This window comes from Dermacentor albipictus, chromosome 3 (assembly GCF_038994185.2).
Source record: "Dermacentor albipictus isolate Rhodes 1998 colony chromosome 3, USDA_Dalb.pri_finalv2, whole genome shotgun sequence".
NCBI lineage: Eukaryota > Metazoa > Arthropoda > Arachnida > Ixodida > Ixodidae > Dermacentor > Dermacentor albipictus.
This window is the reverse complement of record NC_091823.1, coordinates 3,858,112-3,876,691: the sequence shown is the minus strand read 5'-3', so window position 1 is coordinate 3,876,691 and position 18,580 is coordinate 3,858,112. Positions and strand designations below refer to the sequence as shown.

The 18,580-nt window shown below is 46.8% G+C and overlaps 3 protein-coding genes across 5 annotated transcripts in view; 2 read left to right on the top strand and 1 right to left on the bottom strand.

Annotated features, from left to right (window-relative positions):
* The window catches only part of LOC139057173 (sushi, von Willebrand factor type A, EGF and pentraxin domain-containing protein 1-like), a 173,680-nt gene that overhangs the window by 85,326 nt on the left and 69,774 nt on the right, over nucleotides 1–18,580 (top strand). For both annotated transcript variants that reach the window (XM_070534968.1, XM_070534967.1), the window contains exons 18-19: nucleotides 3,579–3,830; nucleotides 16,950–17,104. In XM_070534968.1, coding sequence (XP_070391069.1) covers nucleotides 3,579–3,830; nucleotides 16,950–17,104 — 407 coding nt within the window. The remainder of the gene's footprint in view (nucleotides 1–3,578; nucleotides 3,831–16,949; nucleotides 17,105–18,580) is intronic.
* LOC135897800 (uncharacterized) lies at nucleotides 8,506–11,449 on the top strand. Its single transcript, XM_070534982.1, has 4 exons — nucleotides 8,506–8,803; nucleotides 9,395–9,541; nucleotides 9,809–9,883; nucleotides 10,148–11,449. Exons 1-4 carry the CDS (start codon nucleotides 8,602–8,604, stop codon nucleotides 11,257–11,259), a joined length of 1,536 nt encoding a protein of 511 aa, XP_070391083.1. The 5' UTR covers nucleotides 8,506–8,601; the 3' UTR covers nucleotides 11,260–11,449.
* LOC139057179 (uncharacterized) lies at nucleotides 10,441–16,341 on the bottom strand. Of its 2 annotated transcripts, none has more exons than XM_070534985.1 (5): nucleotides 15,912–16,341; nucleotides 15,158–15,273; nucleotides 14,527–14,729; nucleotides 13,073–13,179; nucleotides 10,441–11,921 (listed from the first exon to the last, which is right to left on the bottom strand). In XM_070534985.1, the coding sequence occupies exons 1-5, from the start codon at nucleotides 16,253–16,255 to the stop codon at nucleotides 11,807–11,809; spliced, it is 885 nt and encodes a 294-aa protein (XP_070391086.1). In that variant the 5' UTR covers nucleotides 16,256–16,341; the 3' UTR covers nucleotides 10,441–11,806. The 2 variants fall into 2 exon arrangements, with proteins under 2 accessions (XP_070391086.1, XP_070391084.1); XM_070534983.1 differs by having other exon boundaries at nucleotides 13,065–13,179; nucleotides 15,912–16,338.

Sequence of the window (18,580 nt, the reverse complement as noted above, 5' to 3'; positions counted from 1 at the left end):
TACTCTAGTCACACGCGGGACACAAAGCGGTTCCAGGCACAAGGGAAACAAGAGAATTTCTTCAAAAAAAATTTTTGTACGACTTTTTTCAAGAAGGACTATTAAAACATTTGTGGCGTTAACTGCCCCGCAAATGCGCTGTACTCGCAGGCAACTTTCTGTGGCTATGGAGGGAAAGCTAGGGGCACGTGACTGTTGCACACGTGGTACCAGGCCAAGTAGTCCGGCAGCGTTTGACAATGCTTTTTGCTCCTCAGAACAGACCCTTAATTGAGGCAGCTTCCTCGTGCAACGGTTTCTCCGTACACCAGACGCGGAAGGGCAAATGAAGTCGGTGAGGATAGCTATAGGGGCTTAGTAAAGCAAGCTATAGCTATAGAAGCTTGTTGGTACAGCATATCTTATTTTGTTGTAGCGCAAGCTGAACAAGGCCAACAGAAAAGCACATCTGACACACAGAGCGCTATGTGTGTCAGATGTGCCTTTCTGTTGTGCTTGTTCAGCTTGCGCTACAACAAAATGAAAGAAGGAAAGGCAAAGCCGCAAAATAAGTAAACCTTTACACTCATTTGTGTGTCTTATTAAACTGTTGCCGGCGTTTAGGATTTGTCTTCTCCTGTCTAAACTTACGTGGACTAGAACACGGGACACAATTCAGAAGCCTCTCACTTGTGCGCGCTTTGCCTCCGTAGGTTACCGTTCATAGCCACAGAAAGTTATCCGCAAGTATAGCGCCACTGCTGGCGCGTTTGTCGTCGTCGTCTCCTTGCACAGCTTGCTCCACTGTGCAAAAAAACTATCATCAGCAATGGCTCGAGCGTCGTCGTCTTCCACAACTGGCTCCGTTGCCGCTCATCATTCCAGCGTATAATTTCACTTCTTTTCTGTCGTCGTAGTGGGGAAAGCTGCGTTTGCGAGGGCATGAGCCACTCATTGTCTTACGTGAGGGACACATTTAGTAACAGAAGTTATACGCGAATGTGTGTGCGCACTTATATCGCACTGATGACCACACATTAGGACAATAAATATGTTCGTACCTTTGTTCAATATTCTTTGTCACATCTGTAGCATGCGCTAAACAGCTTCGCTGGTCTTCCATGTTCGCAGAGCGGAAAGCCTCTGAATTTTTTCTTTTATTCCTGGAACGGAAAGGCGCACTTCAGGTTGTTTTAAACATCACAAAGTTGAGGGTGGACGTGCCGAGGGTGTGAAGCCCGATAGTAGGGAGGCACGATGGATGCTGACCACGTTCGAGAGTGACGCCTGCGGATTGTCGTTCTGGTAGGCAGGTAAGGAAGCCTGACTGCATCCGTGAAACGTGAAAAATATGGGCCCTAAGCATGTCGGTGCTAATGTGAGACATGATGGGATGTTCTTGAGCCATTATAATTGTTGCTGCTCTTGAGGCGCTCCGCGAAAGGCCGAGTTGAATGCGTAGTGCACACTCTGAAGTGCTTGAAGATTTGAATTGCATGTTTTAGCAAGCATGGGAGAGATGCAGCGGAGGAATCCAATCAAACTTGCTCGATACAACTGTAGCATAGATACCACTGATGATCCCCAGGATTTGCCGGCGATTAACTTGAAGACGTAGACAATAGATGTGAGCTTCTTCAAGTGGGCAATCTCAGGGCTCCAGGAGAGGTCCTGTTCAACAATAAGCAGACGAGTGCCATATAGGGCGACATGATGCCAGTTCCAGTGGTGACTTATCTGCTTTTAGCAGGGGTACTAGGCGGCTGCGTTTCCATTTCTGTAGAACGACGCCATCTTGTCATGACATATTAACCAGGTTGAGCAGTTCTCGTCGCGTTTCCCGACCTAAGTGGCGTAAAACAGTATATGTTATTCCAGCGGCCCCTGGTGAAGACGAATGCCTACAGAGCGTCATAGCAGCATCTAACTCTTCTGTATAGAATGGAGCGTCCAGACTTGTTTCCCGTGGACTAGGAATGTAGCCGAAAACAATGTCAGGGTGTAAAACTGTCCTGCCGACGACTTTTGTGCAAAATTCCTCTAGCACGTCTATCTCACGCCGTTTTTTTTTTTTTCACAGCAAGAAAGTTGAAAGGGTGTCGTTGCGGGAGGCATGAGCGAAAGCCCCGAGGGTACGCCACCCACGGGACAGTCGCTTTCGCATCCAGTGACTCAGAGAAGCATTTCCATCCTTGATCCTCTAGCTTATCTATTCAGCACTGTATCTTCTTTTGCGTGCGCCGAGCTACCCTGAGGTTAAAAATGGACTTTGTGGGCCTGTACCTCCTTTCAGCTCGGCGACGTAGTGCATGAAGCCTTTCCAATTCAGTTATTCTGTACGCTTTGATGAATGCGTGAAGCAACGCATACAGTCTTGCATTCCGTCTTCAATGCTGTATTCCAACTTGCCTGCGATATGTTTCTTGCATGTGTCTTCTACAATATCTTCAAAGACTGACCAGTCGATAGAAGGGGGCGTTCTTCTCCGGCAGCTGCTATGGTGTCTCGATGTCCTCCTCGCCCGCCGCTCCGTACAGACTGGAAACAACCGCGGCGTCTACTATGGCGTCCGCGATTCGTATGGTCAACATTATAGTAGACGCCTTTCGCGGACGCCGTAGGGACGCGTTGCTGGTACTCGCGTGTCTTGAAAGCGATCTGCGACGTGGTCAAAGTGTGTGCCCGCGTGGGCCTCATCTTCAAAGTGAGCATCAATGTTTGCAGGGTGCGCGTAGTGCAGGCAGCTTCGTTTGCGATGTGATTTCGACGTTTCGTTTGCGTTGAAGCGACAGAAGCACGGAAACAAATTGCCTCGCGGCTACTGCCGCGATTACTAACTCCGGCGTTTTCGCAGAGTTTCCGCTTCCATTGAGTGAGATTTGCTCATATTTACCTGTACGCGCGTGATACTGCGCTGGTTAACTTAGTTAAAGCAGGTTGATGGGCTAGTTGGTTTGAATCTATGATAGAATATGTAAGCGCGACTTAACAAGGACGGAAAAAGAAGCAGACACAAAGACAGCGCTGTCTCTGAGTGTCTGTCTACGTCCCCGTTGAGTCCCGATTACATATTCTATCATTGCTAATTTAGTCACTAAGCGACTGCTTACAAGCTTATACGGATGATAAAACTACTATGCTTACATTATGCAGCCATCTACTAATTTGCTATCGCAATCGGTGCTTCGCCTTTCGGGCGGAACTGCGAATTTTTCTTGCTATCGTTGTAAAACACCCCTCCCCCCCCCCCCCATATAAAAAATTTCGACCCGTTTTAGTGATGATAGATAGATAATGCGGTTTTACGTGCCAAAACCACTTTCTGATTATGAGGCACGCCGTAGTGGAGGACTCCGGAAATTTCGACCACCTGGGGTTCTTTAACGTGCACCCAAATCTAAGTACACGGGTGTTTTCGCATTTCGCCCCCATCGAAATGCGGCCGCCGTGGCCGGGATTCGATCCCGCGACCTCGTGCTCAGCAGCCGAACACCATAGCCACTGAGCAACCGCGGCGGGTGGTTTTAGTGATGGTTCGTTCGGCTTGGGGAAGGGAAATAAAGCGAGTGCGTTGCGACTGGCTCATTGTGTTGGTGCAGCACCGGACCATTGCAAGCGGCTGCAGCCGTGCGCCGACGGGTCGACGTGTGTGGACGAGCCGAGCGGCTACCGGTGCGTGTGCCCCCCCGGTCTGAGCGGCACCCGCTGCGAGCTGGACGCAGACGACTGCGCACCGGGCTTGTGCCAGAACGGCGCCAGGTGCATCGACGGCCGGGACTCGTTCACCTGTCTCTGCCCTCCGGGCTACGTGGGCAGCGCGTGCGAAATCGACGAGGACGACTGCGTGTCCGGTGGGTCTACCGCTCGCTTTAGCAGGGTACACTAGCTGATTGCACTTTGTGTACACGTATATTGACGCGTTTCCAGTGATTATGTGGGCGCGCCGGCATGAGTGGTCTTGCCCGCTGAAAGACTGGCATCATGAGGAAACATATCGACTGTTGGTTGCGTGAGAGCCGATTGAGTACAATACGTGTAGCTTTCACAGCGAAGCTGTTAAGGGCTAGTTACCCAGGATTGTGTCGGTGTGTAGACACAAAATGATCATCATCAGGATTGGCTCCAGCGTCGTCGTCTTCTTCCACAGATTGCCACTCCTCGGCGCTACCGCACGAACGCGCTCGTGCCGCTACTCCCGCGTTCGTCGTCGTCATTAATTACTTAAGCAACACAAAGACGTAGCCAATTTTTGAGAACAACTTTGATGAGCCGTCGAGACCCACCGAGTGATAAACACCGGGACCGCACGTTTCGGCTTGGCTGGTGAAGCTTCGCGGAGGTGACGCAGGCGTTAGACATACGTGGGCCGATCCGAGGGATAGTGAAACGCCGGCCCAACGCGCGCGGTAGGTGCAGTTTTCCATTAAGGGCCTCACATACGCAGCTTCACTGGTAATCCTTCTTCACAGAGAGGTAGGGCACTGATATATACATGTGTATGTGTGTGTGTGTGCGTGTATGTATGTATGTATGTATGTATGTATGTATGTATGTATGTATGTATGTATGTATGTATGTATGTATGTATGTATGTATGTATGTATGTATGTATGTATGTATGTATGTATGTATGTATGTATGTATGTATGTAACATCAAGGCAAGTTATACAGTCTGATAGTTTTTGCGCATTGTCGCCTCAACTGTAGGTGTCCCATGTTTCAGTCGGCTAAATCATTGAGTCGCCTGGAACGTTTAGTCATTTCGTAAAACTTAACAGCATAAAGCTCGTTGTCGCACGCTTCCCGTGTTCGCATTTACGACTTAAGCGTACTTTTCTGTTCAGCTGTTCGCGCGTATTATTCACCTCTTTCTACTTTACTGTCATTGTTTCTGCATGGATGATGCTTTCACTGGCCAAGATTATTGCCAAGATTTATTTATCACAGCGGAGTAGGAGCCCGTTCCTGCAGCGAGCTTCGGCATTTTCCCTCAGCACAACCGAGTGAAAAAGCGCAGCAAAGAACAAAAGAGCAAACGCGAAGTGCTGAAAGCGATGAAAGATGTCCGTGCATCCGTGGCAGCGGCGGCGCCGGAGCGGGGAGAGAAAAAGAAAGCTTGCCTTCTTCCGTGGTATTGGCGACGCCCAAGCGGGGTAAAGAAAAAATAACGAGAAAGCTTGCCTACTTCCGCAGCAGTGGCGATGTCGGAGCAGGGTTAAGAAAATACAACCAGAAACCTCGCCACCTTCCGCGGCAATGGCGATGCCGGAGCAGGGTAAAGAAAAAAATAATCAGAAAGCCCGCCTTCTTCAGTGGCAGTGGCGATGCCGAAGCGGGGTAAAGAAAAAATAACCAGAAAGCTCGCCTTGTTCTGCGGCAGTGGCGATGCCGGAGCAGGGCAAAGAAAAAGTAACGACAAAGCTTGCCTACTTCACCAGCAGTGGCGATGTCGGAGCAGGGTTAAGAAAATGTAACTAGAAAGAGCTCGCCTTCTTCCGCGGCAGGGGCGATGCCGGAGCTGGGTAAAGAAAATAACCAGAAAGCTTTCCGACCTTCACAACAGCGATGCCGGAGTAGAGTAAAGAAAAAATAACCAGAAAGCCCGCCTTCTTCCGTGGCAGCGACGATGCTGGAGCAAGGTAAAGAAAAAATAACTTGAAAGCTGGCCTTGTTCTGCGGCAGTGGCGATGCCGGAGCAGGGCAAAGAAAAAGTAACGACAAAGCTTGCCTACTTCACCAGCAGTGGCGACGCTCCTGGTCTTCGACGGCAGTGGTGGCGCCGAAGCGGAGTAAAGAAAAAATAACCAGAAAGTTCGCCTTCTTCAGCGGCAGTGGCGATGCCTGAGCAGGGTAAAAAGATAGCCAAAAAGCTGGCCTACTTCCAGAGCAGTAACGAAGCAGGAGCAGGGTAAAAAATAACCAGAAAGCTCGCCTTCTTCTGCGGCAGTGGTGGCGCCGGAGCGGAGTAAAGAAAAAATAACATGAAAGCTCGCCTTCTTCAGCGGCAGTGGCGATGCCTGAACAGGGTACAAAAATAACCAGAAAGTTGGCCTACTTCCAGAGCAGTAATGAAGCCGGAGCAGGGTAAAAAACATAACCAGAAAGCTTGCCTTCTTTGACGGCAGTGGTGGCGCCAGACCGGAGTGAAAAAAAAATAAATAAAAAAATTGCTGCAAAGCTCGCCTTCTTCTACGGCAGTGGCGATACCTGAGCGGAGTACAAAACTAACCAAAAGCTGGCCTACTTCCAGAGCAGTAACGAAGCCAGAGGAGGGTAAAAAAAATAACCAGAAAGCTCGCCTTCTTTAGCGGCAATGGCGGCTCCTGCCGAGCGGTCGTAAAAAAATATCGAAGGACGCTTAAGCTTCGCCTTTAAGCGTGGAACGCTGTAGCATTCAAAGACCCCGAGTGCTCCTGACACTTCCCTGCAAATGCGGCTAACCTAAACGTTTACCTGCAAAGGCTGGCGGCAAATGCTACGCACGAATTCGAGCTGTCTTCTTCTTTTACTTCGTTTCCATGCGCTGCGGGCGCCACCACTGCCGTGGTTGCGCAGAGGGGGGTTTCGTCTGGATGGTATTGGAAGGGAGCGAGCTGAACACGCCGCTCTCACTAGGGCAGACCTCTAACGGCAGCTGCAATATGTGTTTGTGTTTGAGTTTCCGTGTAACAGAATTGTGTTTTCTCGTATATTCAAATTACAATCTGACCTTATATGTGAGTAGGTAGTGTTTAGGCCATACTTTACGAATTTACTGACGTATTTTACTTTGAGAAATTCAATTATTACAGGAGAGCAGATTTTTGGGCTAGTTGGTTCGTTGCATCAATTGAAGTCATAGCTCTGGAGCTTGACGCGGACATGAAGGACGGCAGGACGTACGCTTTATTTCAGTAACGCCTATGCGCCAACCGGAGGGCCTGCGTGGATCGCGATGCGTGGTTCGAGATGATTTTTCTCTGACAGAGGGCGACACCGACAATGGATTTTCTGCGATGAGGGGTCTTCAACGCTGTCGCGTTAGAAAGTACCAGGACGTTCATCGTGTCGCGTAGCGTTCGCCGCAGGTTTTTCCTGGTAATGATTAGGGTTGCGTATTCCGCAGTGCAGGGAAGCGCAAACTGCCTCCGGTTTGTACAGTATTGTCACGTTGCAGTGGCGGGGAATATTTATAGCCGTGCTCTTCAAGACCGAGCAACTTACACTTCACCCGGAGAACACAGGGATCGATTATTAACATATAATGAAATCACGAAGCATTATTATTTAAGCAGATGGGAATACCCATTGCCACACGGTAAGCTTTGCAGAGCCCAAGTGGTCACATTACGTTTGCTACAGACAAGAACATACCCAAGTCCAGATTTTATTAACAGGATCTATCCGGAGAGGGAAACTCAAACCAACTGCAATAAGTGCAATGGCATCATTACTCTTGACCACATGCTTTGGCAGTGCCCCGCGGCCTTCACAGACTGTCGCAAGGAACAAGAATGGTGGCGGCAAATGCTACACAGCGAATCACTCTCTGACCAATTACGGGCAGTCCAGAAGGCCCGCGATGTGGCTGAAGGGCTCGGCCTGACAGTCCCAGCGTGGGAGCGGCCCACGTCAACCTAGGGTTGACCTTCAGGACCCAATAAAGTTCTTCATACCATACCAGTGGCGGGGAACAATACAGAAGCAAAGGCTAAGGATCACAGAACTAGGCCTTGGCTGGGCTAACCTGTGCCCACAAAAGCAAGCGACACCGAAAGCACGGTAGCGGTTAGCATAGTCGGCGATCGTCAAAATCTGATGAGCGGGTCAAGCGCGTCAGCTTTTATACGCGAGTCATCGAATGTTTCCGATTAATTGCTGGTGGCCGCGTGTCTTCGAGAAAGTACTACACAATTCGCCTCGCGCATGCAATAATATTACACAACGTTTGGTGACACAGACAGCGGATAGAACCATCGATAACATTCGAGAAACTTCCGATACATAAATGCGAAGGTTGTGGATTCGGTTCTCACCTGCGGCAAGTTGTTTTTTTTTATCCACTTTAATTTCCACTAATTTATCGTTTCTTTATTTCATTTATTAAGCACAAGTAATTTCCCCTATGTTGTCCTTGGTGTCAGTGTTTCTTGGCTTCTGATGATATGACTAATAAAAATTGGGCCCCTCGGTTAACCCCCTTTCTTCGCGTTTATTACATAACGAGAGTCTCGAATCCGGCAACATTGATGCCTTCAGGTAGCATATGTGGGTTTATTGACCAGTTGCCTTCACCCAAAAAAAGATCATGTTCTCGTGACGTCTGCGGCAAAAACGACGTTCCACGTCCGCCGCCTAGGTCTGTGAGTGGTGGCACTGGCTAACACTCCCAGGGTTCTACTAGTACACATAAATACCAAAGAAAGTGGATGGGGAAACGCCGCCGCGGTAGCTCAATCCGCCTTTTGCGACGCCGAACTGCGCATGCGCAGTGCCCTAGCGGCTGAGGAGCGAAGCGATTTGGCAGGCGCTAGAGCAGACGGCGGACGGCCGGGGCAGGCGCTGCGATTCTCAGCTGCGCTATTCTCGCTGCCGCGCGCACGGCACGCCTTCCTAACATATTGACATCGAAATTTGGCGCGATGCCAATGTCGTGTGTCGCGTACGGCTGCAGTTCACGTGACAGTCCCAGCAGGACAGTGCGGTTTTTCCGATTTCCGTCGGTAAAACGAGATCGACAGCGCCGTGAAGCCTGGATTAGGGCTGTGAAGCGGCAAGATGCGCAAGGGCGTCCATGGCAGCCGTCAGCAGCATCTCGACTCTGCGGGAAGCACTTTGTGACAGGTATGCATCCACATACGTAGTTCTCTGTTTTTGTCGTTACTGACTCATACGAATAATCTCGAGAAAGACGCAAATGTGTTTGAGCTAGCGAAACAAACGTTCTCTTGCTCGCGCGAGCCGGCCGAGTGAAACGCGGTGCTTTATTTTTTTTTTAATTCTTTTTTGTCGTCATCTCTGTGCGGCCGCCGCGTTGTGCTTTACTTTGTTTTTTTGCTGTCATCTCTGTGCGGCCGCCGCTAGAACGCCGTCTTTAGCAACTTTACACCGTGCACACTTTTACTACTTCATAAGCGTTCAGCGAGTGCTCGTGATGTCGGCGTAGTTATCTGTTGGAGCCAAGCGCGCCTGCACTGCCGGGCAGATTTGGAAACGGCGTGCACTGTTTAAGTAGCTGATGGTGCTAGTTAGCAATCGCTGCTATTTGTCGTTTCATCATTCTTGTCGACACCGAGTATAGTAATATTTCTTGAAGAAAGCTTATGTTCGTTTAGCGAATAGCGATGTAGTACGGTTTGTACTATGGCTCATTTTCCCGTGCTGCGCTTTCTGGAGTCGAGTGGCGCGTCTTATTGTGTAACGGACACATTCCAGGGGCACCATCACTGTCACCCAGACATCCGGACTTCATACCGACGCTGTTCGTGTATACAGACCAGTTCAGAAAGAAGGACGCGGTCGACCGCCATGTTCGTACCGCGGCGCGTTCCAAGAGGAAAACAGGCGCTCCACCAACAGCAGGTGTCACCGGTTCCGGGCATACTGGCCATTTTCTGGCATTTTTGTAGGTGTACATATACTTTATGTGGGTAAAACACGTATGCAAACTGACATTCTGTTGGCCTCCCCATTGCCTGTGTATGTACGCCAAGCACTATGGCACACTATAAAGGAATATATGCAGTGGTGAAACGTGATATTTGCCCTAAGAACTACACTTCATGCCCTATCCGAGTCATGCGTTTTTGTGTGTACTCATACTATTTTATTACTCACTTTACGTCACAGGTACAGAGGTTTCAGGTCAAGGAGGAACTTGTAAAGGTCTCAGTGATGGGGAACCAGACACGTCCTGTGTTCAGGGTGAGCAGTGGCTTTTGAACTAATGGCAAGCACACTGTCACATTATGCAGCTGGAAATGTTTTCTGAGGCTCACCTTATGTTGCTCATTGCGAGTCTTGCACGTTTGCGACATATGAATTATCCATAATTTGCTTTCAGGTGACCAGGTCATTAGAGTAGTGCACTCCGCACAAAGTGCGAATGCTCAGAGTAAATGTCAGTGTTCAATGAATTGTGTCTAAAGCAATAGCGTCACTTTATTGCATTTGTTGATGCAAATGCAGGTGCAGACTCTTCATTCGACGAGGAAGGAGCAGCTGATGCACTCTTGCTGCTTGCAACATCCCCAATGCTCACTGAGCCACAGGAGGTCCTAGAGCCAACGCCCTTAAGCAGAGAGGAGAACACTGACCACCTATTAACTGAAAATGTGGCATTACAACGGAAAGTCAGGGATCTAGAACTGCAATGCAGAAAGCTAAAACGCTGCACGTTTTCTGTGGATACTATTCACAAATCGTCTTTTAAGTTTTATACAGGACTGCAAAGTAAGGAACAGTTTGAAGCACTCTTTAAGCACATTGAAAAAAATGCAGAACGCATGGTTTATTGGGATGGAGGAAAAACACAAGCAAAGGAAAGACAGCTCTCCAAGCGCGAAGAACTTTTCATGGTGCTGTATAGGCTGAGGACTGGTGTTTGTGCCAAGGAAGTGGCTCGAATCTTTGGAATTTCTCAGTCATGCCTTAGTCGCATCTTTTGTACATGGGTAATTTTTCTCGATAAAGAGCTCTCAGCATTGACAAGGTTTCCCACATTAGCAGAGATCAAAAGGCACATGCCAATGGCATTCAGTGACTTCTCAAACACTAGAGTCATCCTTGATTGCACAGAGGTGAGAATCCAAAGACCTTCAAAACTACAGGCACAGAGGCATACTTTCTCCTCGTACAAGCATTATAACACGTTCAAAGCACTTGTTGGGGTAACACCAGATGGCTACGTTTCATTTGTGCCAGATTTGTGGGGTGGGCATGTTAGTGATAGCGAAGTTGTCGAAAAATCGGGCCTACTGGGTTTATTAGATGCGGGGGACGGTGTGATGGTCGACAAAGGCTTTAGGTTGGAGGGCGTTTTTCCACCATCTATTCAAATCCACATGCCACCATTTAAAATGGGGAACCAATTGTCAGCTAGTGACGTGATTGCCACCCGAAAAATAGCTGGCGCTAGGATCCATGTTGAGCGAGTCATAAGACGTATCAAAGAATTTCATTTTTTAGACAAACCACTGCCAATCAACATGCTCGACATTATTGACAGCATTTTTAGGACTTGCACCTTTTTGTGCAATTTTCAACAGCCAATCATTTCAATCAATAATGAGAACAAGTAGCCAGCTCGCACATCTCTACTTCAAATGAGCCTCTTTTACCATGCTTATGACCTGAAGAGACCAGACTGTGTAACAACAGTGTACTCTCATACTATATCACGTGTACTTACGACGACGCTGTCTACTGTGCTACCTTCTGAGGAAATTTGTATTTTCCATCTCTAAATAAATGATACTGCTTTTTCAGTTATCTTCCATGTACACTGCACATTTATTTTGTTATGTCTATAGACGTAACGGCTATAGTTATCACCAATGCTACACAATTTGCTTAGGCCATGCTATTTCTTTTCATTTTGCCATAGAAAACAAAATACTTCGAAACAGTTTAGCCGAGCTACGAGCCGAGTTTGAAGCTTTTAAGTGCACGGCAAACAACAGCACATCACAGCAACCCATACAAATTGCGGACCACACTTCCAAATCACCACCACAAACATCACTGCAACAAAGTACCGCCTCCAGCACTCATTCGTTAACGCTGCAACAGTTAGCACAAAACATGCAACTAATGTTCGCAGAGCTACACAAACACCACACAATTCTTTTAAACATTGAGGCAGTTAGCCGACCAATCTGCTCCATGTGCCAGGTTGGATTTGCGGCCTGTCCAATCGTTGACTCGAGAACTGCTCTGCTGTCCACCGAGAGGGCCTGTATAGCTGCAAAAAAAACTGTATTGTTAATTTATAGGTTTAGAATCCGTTTTACAAGTCGTACAGCAAGCATTACATTGTATTAAAGCAATGAGAAGTAGCATGACGTCAACAAAGCATCACTTGTCATGGCAATGTTGAGCTATTTGGTGGGGATTCATCGTGGAAGGAAGTAAGGGGTGCAAACATGGACACAAGAGAACCAGACAACACAAACACTGCAGATAGGAGCTAAGTGTACTAGAAATGAAGCTTAAAATGAGAGAAAGTTCAGCTAGTTGGTAGCGAATCGCACTAAAAGAAAGTAACGCATGCAAACATGGATACAAGAGAACCAAACTAAGTAAATGCCATGTTGTCTAGTTCTCTTGTTGGTGTTTGCACGCCTTACTTTCTTTTATGTTGAATCACTTGTCAGAAACTTAATACCATTAGGTTAGCTTTTATTTACTCCTACAAAGAAACCCCTACAGGCCTACTCAAAGAGGCGAAAGTACTTAGGTTGTGTCAAATGACACAACTGCATATTGCAACGATTAAAATGTAGGTAGATACTAATCTCCTACAAAATTGTACAGCTTACTTTCACAGTGACATAAGAATTTTTCTGCAGCTTGTAACTTGCATGTGCTCATTATGTTTTATTTTTTTTTTCGCTAATTATGCTGGTCAACATAGCTAAATCGTAGAGTTGGTTCAGTATTGCAAGTATTTAAACATGCCTAAAAACAAGAAGAGCAAGACAAATGTGCATGCTTTCAATTCCATGCTCTGCTAAAACACAGTCAACATATATATATGACAAATGCCGTGCATGAATCCAGGTGATGGACTCATGCTAAAGGAACATCCATTATACATTCACACAGTGCTTCACAAACATGCCATAGATGAAGCAGATATGTTTGAGGACCCTGTGGGTGCTCACACACATCGAGTTATGCGACAGCCCTGTAAAAGTTAAGAAATGACAAGACACTAAGTCTAAAAGTGACTGCTGCATTATCTGCTGCTCAGTGGGATACTTGTGAAGGTGATGCCCAGAGACATAGGTGGGCATTCTTATATAAATAAGACAGCCTCAGAATGACACGTGCCAAGACAAAAAGTTGCGAAAAAAGTAATAAACAAGGAAGTGGACTTTCTTACCATCAAACCTCTCTTGTATGAGTCTTTGACAGGTCTCACTGTGGATGTCTTCAATGTCTGGGACCAGTGGAGTGTCTGAAGCTTCTGGTGCCACTTCACTGGGACTGTGTTCATCCTGGAATATAGTGCTTTACATAGACAGCGCAGATAACATGCAAATGTTAGCTTAGTGACTACCTTGAATAGTAGTGCAGCTTGAAATATACGAAGCAGCATAGTAAAGATTTGAGGATTTTGTAAACAGGTCTTTGACAGCATCATAATGCGCCAGTGGTGAGAAGCGCAACAAAATAGGTTCAGATTGTGGTCTCATACCTGGCATGCCTTATTGCGCATGGTTGTTAAACAAGCAAACTCAGTATTGTACTTCTGAATCATTTTTCACATTTTATTTATTCGTACTCTAAATGCCTTCTTTCAGGGTGAGCAAAGAACAGTTTTGAAAGTAAGCAAACTACAAGCTTACTAGCATTAGAAAATTAAAAAAAAACATTCAGATGCAGTGACATGAACTCGTGCTAACATGTGCTGTAAATCAAGAGCAAATGTAAATATGAAAGTGCAATAATGTGCATGTTGCAGAAGGGGATAGAAAAAACTCAAGCCATACGTAGAGGTAAACAGTAATCAATGCACATCAGATATGCCAACGCAAGATTTAAAATTCTTTAAAATTAGGTTCAGCAGCTCTGTGTAGAGAAGTTATTCCATTCAGCTATAAAGCATGGTATGAAAAATCAAGGGACACTTAATACACGTAACTAAGGAAACTATGTACAGATAATTTAATAAGACTTGCCCAGCATGCTATACTCGCATGCTTTGCTGCATAAGTTGCAGGTGATTGGACAGTCTCGCATGATAATTATGTGAATCACATGTGGCTATAAGAATTTATGAAGCAGGCACTGGGGAGTTCATCACCGACTTGATACCTACAGTATTACAGGAGGCGTCAAAGGTCTTGTCATTTGTAAAGGCACACAGCATTTGAAAGCCCTTAAATGTATCACACTTTGGAATTCACAGTCCCTTACTGCTGTCATGGACAAGACAAGCTATAGAATGGAAGTTGAACAGATGTTTGTGTCAGTTTAACAGTGTATATGTGCATGAATGCTCTCGCATTATTTCAGTCATCACGAGATAGGTTCTGCCAGAATTTTTAAAATAACTTTGGCTTTAAAGAGGTTTAGTTGCCTCAATTAACCAAGACTTACATCACAGGTTTGCTGCATCATCTCATTGCTAAGCTTGCAGATTGTTTAGTGAAATAAAAAAGAAAGTCACCGTATATAAACACTACTGACATTAGTGTTATACTGATGCAAACTGTACTTCGCATAAAAGCACAGTAAAAGGGGCTCTCAAACTGTTCCTGTCTGTCGTCACATGCTGATGGAACACTGCTAACTCTTATTTTAACAGATCACAAGCATGCAGAGTTAAGTGTAGCACTTACAAGTGATTCTCCTGGGTTTTCTTTGCTCATATAATGGAGAAGCAGGCAGTTTGCTGCCACCTTTTCGAGATCGGCAGCAAGCAGAGATGGGTCACTCGGTGAGAGCCCTGGCAGTGGATCAAACCGCCGCCTTTTCGCACCTTCATGTTTCCTTGTGTGAAAAGTGATGTCTTGCAGAGGCAGAGGTGGCTCATGCTTTTTGACTGAAAAAAAAAGTTTTGTTTGTACAAGTACAATAACGAAATTTTAAGTGCTTCCTGTGATGTTTAGCCAACGACCACATCCATTGTAAGAAAATTAAATGTTGCAGTTTGGGATTATTTTTTCTCTGTGCAGGTCTTGTAGTTAAGAATTTATGAAGCGACACCAATATGTGTTCTTAATTAAAACCAGTAGCCTATATTTGTCCACATACCAATACTCATGTACGCTGTAAACAATGTAGCTGTGTGAATGAGTTGATATTCAACAGCTGCTACCACGAATGCAAACTTTACAACACGTTAAATGGTCAACACGGTGCCACAAAGAACCGTTTGCAGAAAGGGGCCGGAAGTGTGATCACAGATTTTTTAGGCACTTTTGCCGCCTCCTATGTTAACTAATGCTTGCTAAGTAGTAGCATTCTTACCTTGGGCAGGAACAATCCAAGCACATGGAACTTCCGTGCACGTTGCCGCATCCTTTTGCGCCAAGTGAATGGCATGAAGGATTAACCCAACAAAATGTTGGCATGTGCCGCTCAGGCTGCAAGAATAAAATGGAAGAGGAGATGAGTTTTCATGCTCAACAGGTATTCATCAAGGAAAAGATGGGATCAAGTGTTTATGAATTCGAAAGAACGGGTTTAAGTTCACGTCACTCAACGTGAAATACATGCGCCAATCTCAGACATGAGCCGCACACCACCACTCGCGCGTTGGCCTTGTAACACCATGTGCACACATTAACAGCATCATTGAACGATGCGATGCGGCTTGTCAGACAGCTATGCCGGCACGAAGTTAGGTACAACTAGCGGTTTTACAGTAAACAGCCAAACTTGGAAGTCATTCTCGTTATATGCCTCTAAATAGTGTACTGTGTGATACCGGCAATCCAAGGCTGTGTACGGTCGCAGACAAGTGCAAATTGGTATGCTGCACGACCGTGTCGATCGGTATACATGCAAATGCGCAAAAACAAGAACTCCCCGCTTTCTTCATTTGCAGTATGTGTATTTTTTCAACATTTAAGCAACCGTACCTTTATATAAGCGAACAGCTAGCCCAAAACGGCAGGGCCGGTATAGTTATGAATTCCAAAATTTAACCCATCAGACTTAAATGTCCAGCACGCGGTTCATGCAGGTCGCGCTCCAGATGTAGATTAGAAAGCTTGCTCACCCTGCGGGGCAGAGGCAATGACCAGCCAGGATGGAGCCCGACGCCTTGGAAATCGCGGCGTGCACGATGTAATAGCCGCCTTTCATTGACGGTAGGCAGATACTACGCAAAAGTCCGCACGTGGATTCTGCTGACACGTCGTTGTACATGACGTTGCGCACGTATCCTTCTTCTTGGAACATCGTTCCTTTCATTTGCTGTCGCGCGAAGCGCGCTCCGCTCGACACCATGTGTTTTTCGAGCTGCGCTTCCGTGGGTATTTTGACGTTACCGAAGCGCTTTTTCCAGCCGTTCGTCACGCTGAAGAAACCTCCAGGTACAAAGCAGTCATCAGCGGGCTCCATGGCTAGCGGACGGCGACAAACTGTGCGCACACGTTGTTGCGGTTTTCACTCACACGCTGCTTGCTTGCACACGTGTCTCGCGTGCGGCGGCTGTCTGTCGCGGCGAGAGCGACGCCTGCCAAATCGTTTCTCGTGGCCACCGCACAGTGGCGCCACAATGCATCGCAAAAGGCGGATTGGTAGAGCATCGCACGCGAAATGCGAAGGTTGTGGGTTCGGCTCCCACCTGCGGCAAGTTGTTTTTTTCATCCACTTTAATTTCCACTAATTTATCGTTTCTTTATTTCATTTATTAGGCGCAAGTAATTTCCCCTATGTTGTCCTTGGTGTCAGTGTTTCTTGACTTTTATGATGCAACTGGGGAAGTATTCTGTAGGAGTCCACCTAGTGGACTGTCCATTTCGGTCTCTGCTGATTGGCCGGGGCCGCTAGTCTCCTCCTGGCTCGTACAGCTGCATCCAATCAGCAGCGGCCGAAATGGACAGTCCACTAGGTGGACTCTTACGGAATAGCCCTCCCCCCCCCCCCCCCCTCCCCGCTACTCATGGATTCCATTTGAAAAACAGGAGCGCTGCTGTTTAGATGTACTGTGCATGCGACAAGTTGATCTTGCGGGAGCTGCTGCTGAATGAGACTGAATCGTGCCAGCAGTCCTTTCGTGAACATTCCGATATTGTTGCGCGTTCGTTTGCAGCTCCCTGCTTGAACGGCGCCACGTGCATTGATGGCGTCAACGAGTTCACCTGCCACTGCGCTAGGGGCTTCACTGGCAAGCGCTGCGAGGCGGCCTTCCACCACTGTGCCATGATGCCTTGTCGGAATGGCGGATCCTGCTTCGAGAGCTTCGCTGTAAGCGGCAACGACAAAGAGAATTATTATTATTATTATTATTATTATTATTATTAATATTATTATTATTATTATTATTATTATTATTATTATTATTATTATTATTATTATTATTATTATTATTATTATTATTATTATTATTATTACCTTCTAATGGTTCACCGTTTTCCTCTGGGGACGCAACGCTCCTGCCGCTAAAGGCACCGCTGTTCTCACAGCTGTACAGAACCATGCGTCGAGTGCACGGAATTTTGCCCGCCCATTCCGGGTATCATGTGTGGCTAGCGCATATTACTTGTGTGCTGACTATGAAGATCTCACTACCTATCTATTTTTAATGCGCAGCATTCTTCGGCTAGGGGTCCTGTGTCATTTTCTGATCCGTTCCGTCCTTCCTTACGTTTCACGTCCCCCAAAACATGTAGCGTCATGTAGGCTTGATCAGGTGAATTTCTGTGAATATGCAAACTTATGTAGGTTTACCGCCACCTTCTTTTGGGCACACCAACCTCCTATACGACACTTTGTCAAAAAGCCGCCAGGTGCCCACAGACATGCGCCCAATGCTGAAATGATAGAGTTTCATGCAATAATTACTAGAGATAACTCTGGCATGGGAGCTGCAAGTGGGGTAGTTCAGCCAGTATGGAAGTGATTGTTAGTAAAGATATTATTGCAAATAGCATTCTTTGTCTGCTTAAGCCCTTTTGTATCTATCTATCTATCTATCTATCTATCTATCTATCTATCTATCTATCTATCTATCTATCTATCTATCAATCTATCTATCTATCTATCTATCTATCTATCTATCCTCTTTCGCTGACGCCGTGGTCCAAGTTATTGACTTGCTTGGGCCACTAGGTATGTGCTCTAGTCGTGATACCGCTGCGGTAGTCCCATCGTCGTCATTCCACCTTCATGACCTTACTCTCATCATGACGTCGTCGTCACGCTTTCCACCCCGATCCAATGTCCCGAGTTGTGTAATAGCTTGGGGTACTAAGTGTACCGTCATGGTCGTTGCATCGTCTTGATACCAGCTTTGTCACCTGACTCTCGTCATGCCGTGGTAGACACGTAGTCAAACTATAATTGTCATCACTGCAGTAATATCATCCTATTGTCCTCAGTCGACCTCCGTCGTTACATTGAGGTCCATTTTTCTTGGTCGTTCTCTTATAATTGTACTGTCGTCATTATATCGTGATTATGGCGCCTCTGACATACCATCATCGCGAGACAGTCGCTATCATGCATCCGTTGCCACGCCGTCATCGTCATGCCGTCGTGGTTGTGCCATTGTCATCACAATAGCTTTGTCATCCGACGCCATCGTCGTGACGCTACCTTAGTCATAGAGATTTCGCGCGTACTCCGGTGGCCTAGCAGTCGAAACCCTCCCCCATCCATCACTGTTGCCCTCAAAGGCACCCATTTCCCTCAAGTCCCGCGAGCGAGGATGCTGGGAAACCA

Excerpts from the sequence above, each read along its gene's own strand:
- LOC135897800 (XM_070534982.1), top strand. The coding sequence starts at position 8,602 with ATGCCAATGTCGTGTGTCGCGTACGGCTGCAGTTCACGTGACAGTCCC. Across the intron at positions 9,542-9,808 it reads AGGCGCTCCACCAACAGCAG|GTACAGAGGTTTCAGGTCAA; the intron begins GTGTCACCGGTT and ends TTTACGTCACAG. Across the intron at positions 9,884-10,147 it reads AGACACGTCCTGTGTTCAGG|GTGCAGACTCTTCATTCGAC; the intron begins GTGAGCAGTGGC and ends ATGCAAATGCAG.
- LOC139057179 (XM_070534983.1), bottom strand. The coding sequence starts at position 16,255 with ATGGAGCCCGCTGATGACTGCTTTGTACCTGGAGGTTTCTTCAGCGTG. Across the intron at positions 15,274-15,911 it reads CATTGCCTCTGCCCCGCAGG|CCTGAGCGGCACATGCCAAC; the intron begins GTGAGCAAGCTT and ends TTATTCTTGCAG. Across the intron at positions 11,922-13,064 it reads CATACAAGAGAGGTTTGATG|CTATACAGGCCCTCTCGGTG; the intron begins GTAAGAAAGTCC and ends TTTTTTTTGCAG.